The 13067-nt window shown below is 42.1% G+C and overlaps 1 protein-coding gene across 1 annotated transcript in view; it reads left to right on the top strand.

The window, feature by feature from the left end:
• The window catches only part of TTBK2 (tau tubulin kinase 2), a 631485-nt gene that overhangs the window by 440461 nt on the left and 177957 nt on the right, over positions 1-13067 (top strand). Inside the window, exon 10 of the mRNA XM_078659515.1 lies at positions 1693-1818. Within this exon, the coding sequence (XP_078515641.1) occupies positions 1693-1818 (126 nt within the window). The remainder of the gene's footprint in view (positions 1-1692; positions 1819-13067) is intronic.

The raw sequence follows: 13067 nt of genomic DNA, 5'->3' as shown, positions 1-13067 counted from the left end.
TTGGCAGGAAAGACTAATTCACATTGATATAATCATGCCCTCCATTGAGATATATATATGGCAGCAGTGGTGTTGGGTTTTAAATAAATTTACATGCACCAGATTCTGGGTTTGCCTCGTTCTTGACCGATCGATTGGTTGCTGAAGGACGTCCACGTACCGAATATATATATATATATATATATATACTATGAGGTCACATGACATTATATAAAACGCTCACCGGTGAAAAAGGCTTCAGGGAATGCCGAAACGCATCTGGATGGAGAGAGGTGCTACCGTTTTTAATGCTGAATAAAGCGCAAGTTTGTCCTGAAAGAAGAGGTGTCAGCATTTTCTTCTTATGTTTAATAGCGGGAGGCTCTGTTCCCGCACTGGCTGATGCTGCCCTGACAGGGTCTTGGTCTCCTTTCATTGTGGGGGATTTTGGTGCTGTGGAGACAGTTTTTGGAGACTGACCCACCTCCTCAACTCAGAAAGAGGATTAACCTGAGAAAAATACAGTAAGTGGTGGAGTGCAAGGGAGCGAGAGGGGTATTATACCTTCTCTTGCCAGTTCAGGACAATGGTGCCACAAGAGACATTGAAATGAGTGCGGGAGCACTCTGTATATATTGAGCACAATGCACTGAAATAGAATGAACTATATGAGACTACGGTGCTTTGAACTATTTTACAGTGATTTAAAACATATCACACTGCTGCCTGGATTTGTATTGTACTGTGATTAACGAGGTGCATTATGGTAAACGAATGACCAAGGGACTACGGAATCATCAAGCAGTCCGCCCACTTGGGCAGGAGGTCACATGGCATTATATAAATGGCTCACCTGTGAAAAAGGCTTCAGGAAAGCCAAAACGCATCAGGATGGAGAATGATCCTGCCGCTTTTAATGCTGAATAAAGCACAAGTTTGTCCTGAAAGAAGAGGCCTCTGCATCTTCTTCTTTACACATAAATATATATATATATATATATATATATATATATATATATATATATATCTCACTCTGCCATTACGAGTTTTGCTTAACACAGTGACCTTGCTGATAAATCTGATTGATGTCTGGCTTACTTCAGAGTGATATGACGATCCCCCACTTGGGATGACAAGGTCTTTTATATAAGAGGATTGTTTGCGGCAGCCTGAACCATTAGCACTAAAAAAGCATAAATGGGTCATACTAATCCAAAAACATCCCTAGTCTACCTCAATCAGCTGTTCGTTTTCCTCACCTTTCCTTTAGTTATGCAATCATGAGGTGGTAAAAACAGGCTATCATGCTTATTTAAGCAGGTGAACTAGGGGTATATCAAATTTACCAGTGATTTTTTGGGTAAAATGCTTCCCAAAAGGCTCAGCCTATTTGATGCACGGCAGCATCATAATGTAAATTCTCTCTCTTTATCAAGGTTTTGTTAAACAAATATATTTAGCCTACGAAAATTGATTTGTTCTGTTAACTTTGTTTGTCTTAATGTACATAACACCATGCCATAAAAATGACCAGTTTAAATAATTTCTACGATAAAGTTCTCTATGTAGAAAAGCTTCTCCTAGCTTTTTCTCAACAAGATTAACTCTTCTGTATTCTTTATGGCTCTCCTTAAACATTTAAAAGCGCAGAGATGTCTAGCAAGCCTAATGGCATACAGCTATAAATGCTCATCACAATGTGCTTCTTTCTAGGAACAAGTGGGCTCTATTAAAGAACGGTATGAACATCGGCTCATGTTGAAACACCTGCCTCCTGAATTCAACATTTTCTTAGATCATATCCTCAGTCTGGATTATTTTACAAAACCCGATTACCAGGTAAGACAATGATTTCATCCAATTTTGCTCTAATAAACATTATGTCTTGTGGACCTGGAAAAGGTTTTTGAGTAAGTACAGCAGGTTTTAGGAATCCTTAGAGGATTGATTTGTGAGAGAAACCATTGTGATTAACTGGTTATGATAAGTGGTGTGCGTGGTTGGAACTAGGAAATATCTGGAAACAGTTGTGAACCTGGCTATGACTTCACAGAGGTAATAGTTGAATGGGTCTTATGTTTTCACAGAACCATAGAAGGGACACTCTAAAATATCCTTATACATTATTGTGTCCTGTGTATCTCATTGACTTCCTGCTTTATTTGTACTTTAAGATTTGGCTTTTAATAAATATGTGGGCGAATTCTAAATATTACACTATAATCGTAGTGTGCCAAAACCTCAATCTTTGGGTCATCCTAAGTGTTAAATTCCACCATATAGCACTTGAAATACTTTATTGTTCAACATCTAAAATCATGCTAATACAGAGAAGTAGAGACTTGCATATTGCTGGAATTAAATTTTTGAGGAATGTACATATAACAAACTACTTCATGGACCATATTCTATAGCATAACTTCAAGAACTTAAGTATTAATATATTTCTTCATAAAAGTAAATCACAGGATAAACAAAGGAATCGCTAAGATATTCCAAACAAAGCTTCATGAAAACAGTTATGTTCTAGGCATATGGGCTGCAGACCACACACTATTGCATTAGATCACCATCTGCTGGTGGGCCCGGATGATTACACTTTGTTGTTGCCTTGGAAGAGTCTTTGTGTGCTGAATGACTCCTTCCTTAGATCGTAGTGCGCATGGGCATCGACTCCATCTTCAGATTGTTTTTTTCCGCCATCGCGCTCGATGTGTTCATTGTTCGGTCCCGTTACCGATCTCTTTTCGAATCCATAAATCAATCTACAACATCGACATTGTCTTCGACACTGATTCAGGTTACCCGCGTCGAAGAAAGGCTCCACTTCTCGATTCCAAAGTTCGTCGGGCCGTCGGGCCCAACTGCACCATTGTGCCTTTGGCTCATGGAAAGAACACCCTTCAAGAAGTGCCCTCAATGTGGACACAAGTTTCCCCACACTGACCTTCATGAGGTTTGCAGCATGTGCTTGTCTCCAGAGCACGAGAGTCGAGACTGTGAGGCCTGCGCTTCGTTACTGTCCAAGAAAACAATCAGGGACCGTCGAGCTCGAAGAGCAATGAAGCAGTCATCGTCGTCGACACCAGACCTCATCATCGACGAGGCGCCGATCGAGGTAGACGTCGAAGAGCAGCAAGAAGACGTCGCTTCAGAAGCAGAGGTTTCAGCTTCCGGAGCCGAGGATCAATCCGAAGATGACGATCTTCTTCCAGCTGGTCAAAATGTCGTGAGTAAGAGCGTCGACCCTGTTCACCCCACCATACCGGGACAGGCTTTGATTCCACCTCCAACTTCGGGTCCAGGTGCACACCGAACAAAACCTTCCGACGCCCCGCCTTCAGGCTCGGCAGCGAAGAGTACTAAAAAGCCTCCATTCGACTCGGGCTCGAGTCAGTCTGTCGATCCCGAAAAACAGAAGGTGCTTAAACCAAAGTCAACACCGGCACCGAGACATCCATCGGTACCGAAAACAGGCGACCGAAACTAAGTTCGGCCCCCAAAGAGGTTCCCAAAGCTACCGAACCGAGGACGACCCCAGTTCCGAAAAAAGTGGACCCGAAAACAGTTCCAATATCGAAACATGTTTCGGCTCCAAGGGCAGATGAATCTAGACACACAGGAACAAAAGCTTCGGATCCAAAAAGCACAGATCCAAAGAAAAGACAAGAAAAGCCTTCGAAACCGAAACAAAGAACCGTTCCGAAGACAATAGACACTGCAAAGTCTAAAAATTTCAGCCCCAAACAAGATAAATCGGCGCCGAAAAAAGATTTGCCAATAGCAGAGCTTTTCCTACCTGATGCAAGGCAAAAGACTCTTAAAAATTCATCCAAAGACTGAAGATGTATACACAGTGCCTGAAAAGAGGAAAATGGACTATCCTAAACCACCGCCAGTTCCTCTTAAAAAGCATGTTCAAACTTCCCCTATAAGAATTCCTTCACCAGAAGTAGAAATAACAGTAGATATCTCTCCTGTACATTCTCCAGTCAGTACACATAGCCTTATACCGCAAGATAAGGATTATGGAGATACCTACTCACAAGAGGTAGAGAGTGAACATCAAATGGATGATATTCATGATCCAGATGATATGGCTGGGCCATCAGGTGACCCATGGGAAGACTATAATGCACCAGATGCATCAGATCTACCACAAGACAATGCATACCCGTCTAGGCCATCTTCCCCAGATGTCACCATTGGGTTCACACAGCTCATTCATAGAGCAGCTACTTTCCATGGAGTAGACTTACATACAGATCCAGTAGAAGAAGCCTTCCTAATGGACACACTGTTATCGTCACATAAAACCACAACCACATTGCCAATACTTAACGGAGTGGTAAGACGCGCACCAGAAATATTTAAAGACCCAGTCAGAGCCAGGGTAATTAACCCCAGGCTAGAAAAGAAGTACAAAGCGGCTTCAACTGACCCAGCATATATTAAAGGACAGCTGCCACTAGACTCACTGGTAGTGTCAAATGCGAGAAAGAGAGCTAACTGGCAGACAACAGGGGATGCTCCACCCCGATAAAGAGTCTAAGCTTTGAGATGGTTCAGGAAAACGCACCATCTCACAAGCAGCCAATATATGGAGGATTGCTAACACTAGCCCTGTTAGCACGATATGACAGAGCTCATTATGATGAGTTACAGTCACTCATGCAACACTTGCCAGAACAATATAAGACTAGGGCTTCTGACCTAATGCAGGAAGGCAAGATTATAACAATAAGATGTGCACTAGACACTGCAGACACAGCATCTAGAGCAGTAAATACAGGGGTATTGTTGCGCAGATATGCATGGCTACGCATCTCTGGGTTTAAACCAGAAGTACAAGCCAGTATCTTAAACCAACCATTCGACCAACAGCATATTTTCGGCCCAGCAGTGGACAGTGCACTAGAAAAGATGAAAAAAAGATATGGATACGGCAAAATCAATGGGAGCTTTACAGACGCAAGCCCATAGACCTTCCTTTCGTCGCTCCTCATATTGGGGCGCCTCTAAAGGTTTCCGAACTGATAACACCTCCTCTTCTTACAAAGCGCCCAACCAAACCTCACCCAGTAAGGGATATTAGAGAGCTGGGTATAGAGGAAACAACAATAAGGGCAGAGGTAGAGGCAACAACAATCGTAACTCCTCTACCCTCAATAAGTGACTTCCCTCCCATCCCCCCAGACCATTCCACTCCTGTCGGGGGAGATTACAACAGTTCCTACCTGTCTGGAACTCCATCACCACAGACAGGTGGGTGAGACAAATAATTCAGTCAGGTTATCGCCTGGAGCTCACTTCCACTCCACTCCAACAATACCATCCAGACAGCGTCCCATGTCACAGGAACACCTCATACTATTAAGACAAGAGGTGGAATCTCTACTGCAAAAGAATGCAATAGAACCATTCCCAAAACAGCATCAAAACACAGGGGTTTACTCCCTTTTTTTTTCTCATACCCAAAAAGGACGGGTCCCTCAGACCTATTCTAGATCTAAGACCCCCAAACCTGTACATACAATCAGACCAATTCATATGGTCACACTACAACAGGTTCCACCGTTGCTAAAGAAAGGCGACTTCCTTGCCACATTAGACCTTAAAGATGCCTACTTCACATTCCCATTCATCAATCTCACAGAAAGTACTTACGGTTCGTACTAGAAGGTCAGCACTGCCAATTCAAGGTACTCCCTTTCTAAGTAACTATAGCACCTCGAGTGTTTACAAAGTGTCTAGCAGTAGTAGCAGCACACTTAAGAAGGGACAACATTCATGTCTTACCTTATCTGGACGCCTGGTTAATAAGATCCAAATCGTACAACCAATGTGTACAACACACGCATCAGACGATCTGTCTGCTGCACATATTAGGATTACAGTATATCAAAAGAAGTCACATCTCCAACGGTCCCTCTCTCAACAGTATCTAGGTGCCACAATAGATGCTTCCAAAGCAATAGCATACCCCAACCCAACAAGAATGCAATATATGCAGTATCTCATCAAAAGATTCCAGCCACAACACTCACTACAAGCTCGAGTGTTCATGCAACTAATCGGAATGATGGCATCTTGCATTTTCATAGTGCCATACGCAAGACTACAAATGCGTCCCATACAAGAATGCTTGGCAAGTCAATGGAATCAGGCTCAGCGACAAATAACCGATCTGGTGGTCGTAGACGACTGGACATATCGCTCTCTCCAATGGTGGAACACCAAAAACCTTTCCAAGGGCCGGCCGTTTATAGATTCTGTTCCACAAATGATACTAACCACAGACGCATCTCTCACAGGATGGGGAGCGCATTTACAAAGACACACAGTACAAGGTACATGGACACTGCAACAAAAACTACTCCACATAAATCATCTGGCGTTACTAGCGATTTTTCTAGCTCTAAAATCGTTTCAACATTACCTGTCAAACAAAGCTGTACTAGTCCGAACGGACAATATGACAGCAATGTACTACATTCAAAAGCAAGGAGGGACACACTCCCTACAGCTCTCCCGGCTGGCGCAGAGCATATGGAGGTGGGCCATTCCTCAAAACATTTTTGTGCTAGCAGAACATCTACCAGGAGTTCACAATCAAGTGGCAGATCTGTTAAGTCGTCAGAAATAACAGATACACAAATGGGAACTTCATCGTCAAGGTCTTCAGCCATTTATTCAAATGTGGGGTCAACCAGAGATAGATCTGTTTGCTACGCATCACAACTCCAAATGCCCAAGCTTCGCCGCCAGATACCCACACCCATTATCCAAAGGCAATGCGGTATGGATGAACTGGTCAAACAAATTTGCATACGCTTTTCCACCTCTCCCACTAATTCCATTAGTGGTACGCAAGCTACAGCAACATTCTCTCACATTGATTCTCATAGCACCAACGTGGGCAAGACAACCGTGGTACACCACACTGCTAGACCTCTCAGTAGTACCACATCACAAATTAAAACGCTCCCCACATCTACTGACACAGAACCATGGAGAGATTATGCATCCAGGCCCAATGCAGCTCAATCTAGCTATCTGCCTCCTGAGGTCTTAGAATTCGGATATCTAAATTTACCCCCTGATTGCATGAATGTCATTAAAGAAGCAAGACGTCCTACCACTAGAGCATGCTATGCAGCAAAGTGGAAAAGGTTTGTGGTGTATTGCACAAATAACAACGTCAACCCATTTGATGTTTCCATATAAAACATCATATGCTACCTGTTACATCTGCAAAGATCTAACTTAGCGTATTCTTCAATCAGGTTACATCTTGCTTCTATAGCAACATATCTCCAAAACAGACAACATCTGTCATTGTTTAGAGTACCTGCAATCAAAGCGTTTATGGAAGGACTCCAAAGAATCATATTGTCCTCACCAGACTTATGGGTCCACCTTTTGAACCGTTACATAAGTGTGAATTACAGTTTCTTACATGGAAAGTTGCTTTTCTAGTAGCAATTACCTCACTAAGGAGAGTAAGTGAGATTCAGGCATTAACAATTCAAGAACCATTTATACACCTTCATCACAATAAACTGGTTCTTAAAACAAATCCAAAGTTTCTGCCAAAGGTAATTTTCACCGTTCCACCTCAACCAATCTATTGAGTTGCCAGTATTTTTTCCCCAACCGCAAACAGTTGCAGAAAGAGCTCTACATACATTAGATGTAAAAAGAGCACTTCTCTACTACATTGATAGGACAAAACCATTTTGTAAAAGTAAAAAACTGTTTGTGTCCTTTTCACCTACACATAAGGGCAATCCTATTTCTAAATCAGGCATTGCAAGGTGGATTGTTAAGTGCATTCAGATTTGTTACCAGAAAGCAAAACACACTCTATCCATTCCTCCTAGGGCTCATTCTACCCGTAAGTTAGGAGCATCTGTGGCATTCCTAGGAAATATACCATTAGATTACATCTGTAAAGCAGCTACATGGTCTACTCCGCGCACATTTACAAAACACTACTGTGTAGATGTGCAGGCAAAACAACAGGCAAGTGTGGGCCAGGCTGTACTAAAAACATTATTTCAAACTACTGCAAGAGATACGGGTGTTCGCCGCAGAGGGAGAAACTGCTGTGCGATCTATGCAATAGTGTGTGGTCTGCAGCCCATATGCCTCGAACGGAAAATGCTACTTACCAGTATGCATCTGTTCTTGGCATGTAGGGCTGCAGAACCACACATGCCCACCCACCTCCCCGGCTACCTGTATCTGTTCCAGTATTATCTTATTTAGATACACAACACATGGTCATCTCTAAATGTACTCATACAACTCCATCATTTGCCGGGTGGCGAAAACAATCTGAAGATGGAGTCGATGCCCATGCGCACTACGATCTAAGGGAGGAGTCATTCAGCACACAAAGACTCTTCCAAGACAACAACAAAGTGTAATCATCCAGGCCCACCACCAGATGGTGATCTAATGCAATAGTGTGTAGTTCTGCAGCCCTACATGCCCAGAACAGATGCATACTGGTAAGTAGCTTTTTCCTACCTGTACATGTAGACCAGAGAGGACTTGTGAAGAATTAGTTCAGTTATAAAGGGGTTCCCAAGGCTACTTAATCCCCAAACTGCTGAACGATTTGACACGACCAAAGAGCTCATATGCAGTTTGAATGCAGAATTTGGCCTGTCAACCAGTGTGCAGTAAAACAATTGCAGTGGAGACCATTACATTCAAATAAGATCCTATGTGGTGTATGTTTCCTTTAAAAAAAATTCTCATTCTCCATATCCTTTATTCACTTATATTTGTTTTTACCCATCCCTACACACATTTGATAGTTGGTATTCCTAATAATGAGGAAGCATTTTTCTCTCAAAGCTTTGAGCAATGGAGATTTCCGAGATTTCGGTACACACCACTTTCTTTTTTAAAGAGTTTTATATTGCGCACACTAGACCCGAAGATATTGGGTATCAGAGCGCTTACATAGCACAGTTTCATTACATGAGGACACATTCATTTTTGTTAGGCACTTAGTAAACCGGTCAAGGAGTTGGGACATTTGCTCAGAATTGATCTTCTTGTTTTTATGCATCCATCAGACATCAGCCCAAAGATCACCCATCTTCCTAATACGTACGTTTAGCCATGCATTCCAATATTACCTCCTATTGTTTGTCTCAAAGGAAGGATTATTCCATAGTGGAGAGCATTTTTTAACAAGTAATTCACATTCAAGCTTCGTAGCCCGTTTCTCAGTTTTTGAAAGTATTCAAGTCTTCAGAAGCAGCAGCACCAGGGTTCAATTCGACCATCATTGTTGACGGGTCTAAAACAAAGCCTTACTGCTGCTCCTTCACCACTCGTACTAACACCATCCTAATCATTATTGACTAGTTAATAGGTTGCAACACTCTGATATATCCTGAACTAAACTCCACAACAATCAATGTTCATAGTAAATCAAAGTCGACACAGTCTTCTTGTATCCTTCATTTATTTTTCTTATTCAATGAATATCTTCACACTCGAGCCTAGCCAACACGTGTTTCGTCTTTCGAGACGCCGATTCACACGTGCATGCTGGAAACGGGACACTCACCGGTCCGATGTTGACTCTGATATCGAGAGAATACTACTAGGAGAGGCCACACACCTTCTCCGTGAATACGGCATAGTACAAAATCGTGACGACTGGGATGGTCTCTGTTTAATGATTTTACTCCTTGAAACAATTAGCCCTGACGAAGTCTGTGGTTGTTACCATGAAAGACGAAACACTTGTTGGCTAGGCTCGAGTGTGAAGATCATCATTGAATAAGAAAAATAAATGAAGGATACAAGAAGATTGCGTCGACTTTGATTTACTATGAACATTGATTGTTGTGGAATTTAGCTCAGGATATATCAGAGTGTTGTTGTTTATAGTAGTAGATTTTTCCAGGCTATTTGGTTGATGGTAGATGGCCATCACCTTATCCTTTGAGCTTGGAGATTGTGACCTACTAATTACTACCCTGCGCAACTATCACTCAGCCATCTGTTCGTGAGTGCTTAGTTAATAGATTATTCTTAAAGAATAGGCTTGATGCTATATTTTAAAATCAAGATAGCTAAAGCTTTGATGTTTTGAACCTATTATGAAGATCGTGGTTGTTTGGCTTTCCCATATCCTCCTTCCCCAAGAGAAATTTACAAACAAAATGTATGTTTCGAAACACATTTTTTGTCAGTGGGGGTGGTGGGCAAGGCATTAAAGTGTACAGGCTTTTAGAGAGTTGTTTTAATAGTACTTATTTGCGGCCATAATAATTAGGTGGATCCATTGATAAGGGGTGGCCAATTCATTTAGGCAAAGTAGATGGTCCAACTTAGTGAGGCACCAAATCTGTTGGAAAATCAAAAAAAGAATGAAAACAAAACTAGTTGGAGTGTCAGTTTCTGGCAGCTGATCTAGAGCTCCCGCAGCCATTAATACCACATTTTCTATTTGTCTAATGTAATCCAGGTATGATGGTAGTTAGATTTCATGGTTCTCTAGTAATTCTAATGTAAAAGTAAAGTACTTGAAAGCATAAGATCTTTTGTCTTTCCATCTTTCAACAAGTTTATTTTGACAAGTTTTGAGTGAGTCAGAAGATCGTAATATGATTTAGGATTACGATTCCTAGAATGCTCTTATTTCAATGAATATCCAGCATATCTCCAGCACTAGGTTTTTCATTGATTTGACATCTAACTTATTTCAGTAGTTAATCTGTTTAAAAAGTATTGTTTGCATTCACTTCTTAAACATTGTTTTACCCATCTACTAAGTGTAGTCTCTCTACCTCATTATGTTGCTGAACACTGGCCAATGAGATTAAGAGACTTTAAGCTCAACTCTCCTTAGCCCAACTTTTCTACAGAATGCCAAGAAGGAATTATCGAGCTCTGTTCTATCTTTTGATTTTATCTGCATTTCAGTCAGTTCTTCCCTTAGAATATCTCACTACATGTGTAGTAGGTACGATTACCCTTTTGTGTCTGGGTAGCTGAGTCCTAAGAGCGAGAGTTGAATGATAGTGCATCCAAAAAGAAGCATCTCCTCAAGACATGCAAGACTTGTGGGTTAAAAAAGATCTTTGCCAACAATCCCACTAATAGGACATCTTAGCAGTCAGCTAAAACATGGGCAGATGTAAATTCTTCTCTAGAAAGACCTTACAAAACTGAGAGGTTGCTTATAGACTGCCTTGTCAGGGGCGGAGTCTGCCAGGAGGGCTTTTACAAAAGTTGAGATGCTTTCCTCAAAGGATCCAACTAGAGCATCTTCCTCTGAAACATTTGCACTTTCATTTTTCAAACCCTCTGTCCTTGATTTAAAGAAGCAGACTTTTGGTTTGAAGGTAAAACCTCTAAAGAGTAAAACGTCTAAGTCGTGTTCCTTCTCGGTAGAGGTGACACCTCTGTCTCCAGCCAAACCCCTGCCTGTCGCCAAATATCTACCAGTGACCAAAACTGCACCATAGCCATCAATAGTGAAGTCCCCATTGATGATCTTGAAGTAGGTGTTCATCTATGTGCCCTCAGTGCCTGTTTCTGAGGTGCTTCTTCTCATTATTCTTGTCAATGGCTAAGGCTAGTAGATTTCATTTGCCAAGCTCTGATCATGCATACCCTCTACTTCCCCTTCAACAGTGAACTTGATGTCATCCACATCTGTCATACCTGTCTCATTGATGACAGTCATTTTGACATAGAGGAACCACCGTCTATTCCCACCACTCCTCACCTCTTAAAGTGGCACCAAAATATCCTACAGAAATCCTGGAGGAGCTTTCATCTAGTCAAAAAGGGAGCGGTATTTGGCAATAATGAGGACAAGGATGATGATGGCTCAGGGGAAGACCCCAGGTGCTATCTAGTGACCAAGATGGTCCTCAAAACCACGACATACATTTCGAGCCTGACTCAGAAGATATAGTGCAAGGGGTCTAACATGTATTGCCACCAGCATCCCCTATGCACATAACTGGCCTCCACTGTGCACCACTTATTGTGCCTTAATTTCCAGGCACTCCAGTGACTGTGTCTCAACCAGTGCCTGTTCTTTCTCCTGTTCTGTTTATACATCCTCCAGCCATGCAACCTCCTCCTGTGACATTGATGGCAATACTATTAAATGGCGGAAATGAATCCAAACAGGAGACTCCGTCTCCAGAATCGGATGCTTATATTGCTGATGAATGATAGTCTGATTAATCCCTTGCCAAGGGATTTCCTCCAGGGGTGATATGGTGAAAATACACACTGATTGACCACTCTTCACTGAAGTTCACCCTTCCTATTTCCTACACCAGGAAGGCATGTATTTTTGTCAATTCCAAAGGTGCATTGCACACATTTACCAAGTCCATTCCACTGCTTCTCCATCTGTGAGAGGGCCTTAATTGCATAAGAAATTTTAGTTATGGGACAAAGATTCATTTCTGGTTGCCTCAGTAACAGCTAAAACCTGACCCTGGGATTTCTGCTACAGTGCAAAGGAGATTTGATTCCTATATACAGGTTTATCAGAACATGAAAGCCAGAAGTTAGAGAGAATGAGGAAAAAGATCACTTCCCATAACGCACATTAGGTGTGTTATGCTATGGTCATCTTAGTCCGATTCAGTAGGCAACTCTGCCATGGCTTACCCTCTCTCTCTTGAAAGAACTAGCAGGATACTGCCAAGCACACATCAATGCTATTTCGAAGGGTGTTGAGCAGATTTATATTACTGTGTTGCAAAATCTCTTGATACCATTGGCTTTAACAGATGTCCAGTGGAGTGGGTGATGCATAGATATGGCTGGCTGCAAAGTACGTCCATTGCTCTGAAGTGCAGTCATATTGTCTAATCATGTCCTTATAAGGCCAAAATTAGTTTAGAAAGTGTGTGTGTATGAGGCCTTACAGACGAATACAACTGACACTGCCAGGTCAGTGTGCCCCTTCAGCAAGAAGTAAATGTTTTTTAACCCTACCTACAACAGGGTTTCTACAGCCAGGGCCAGTCCTACACACATAAGACGGCAACAGCATCAGCCAAATGCTAGGACCTGGTGTAGGATAG

The sequence above is a fragment of the Lissotriton helveticus genome, chromosome 9, assembly GCF_964261635.1.
Source record: "Lissotriton helveticus chromosome 9, aLisHel1.1, whole genome shotgun sequence".
NCBI classification, from domain to species: Eukaryota; Metazoa; Chordata; class Amphibia; order Caudata; family Salamandridae; genus Lissotriton; species Lissotriton helveticus.
This window is presented reverse-complemented; position numbering and strand designations above follow the sequence as displayed.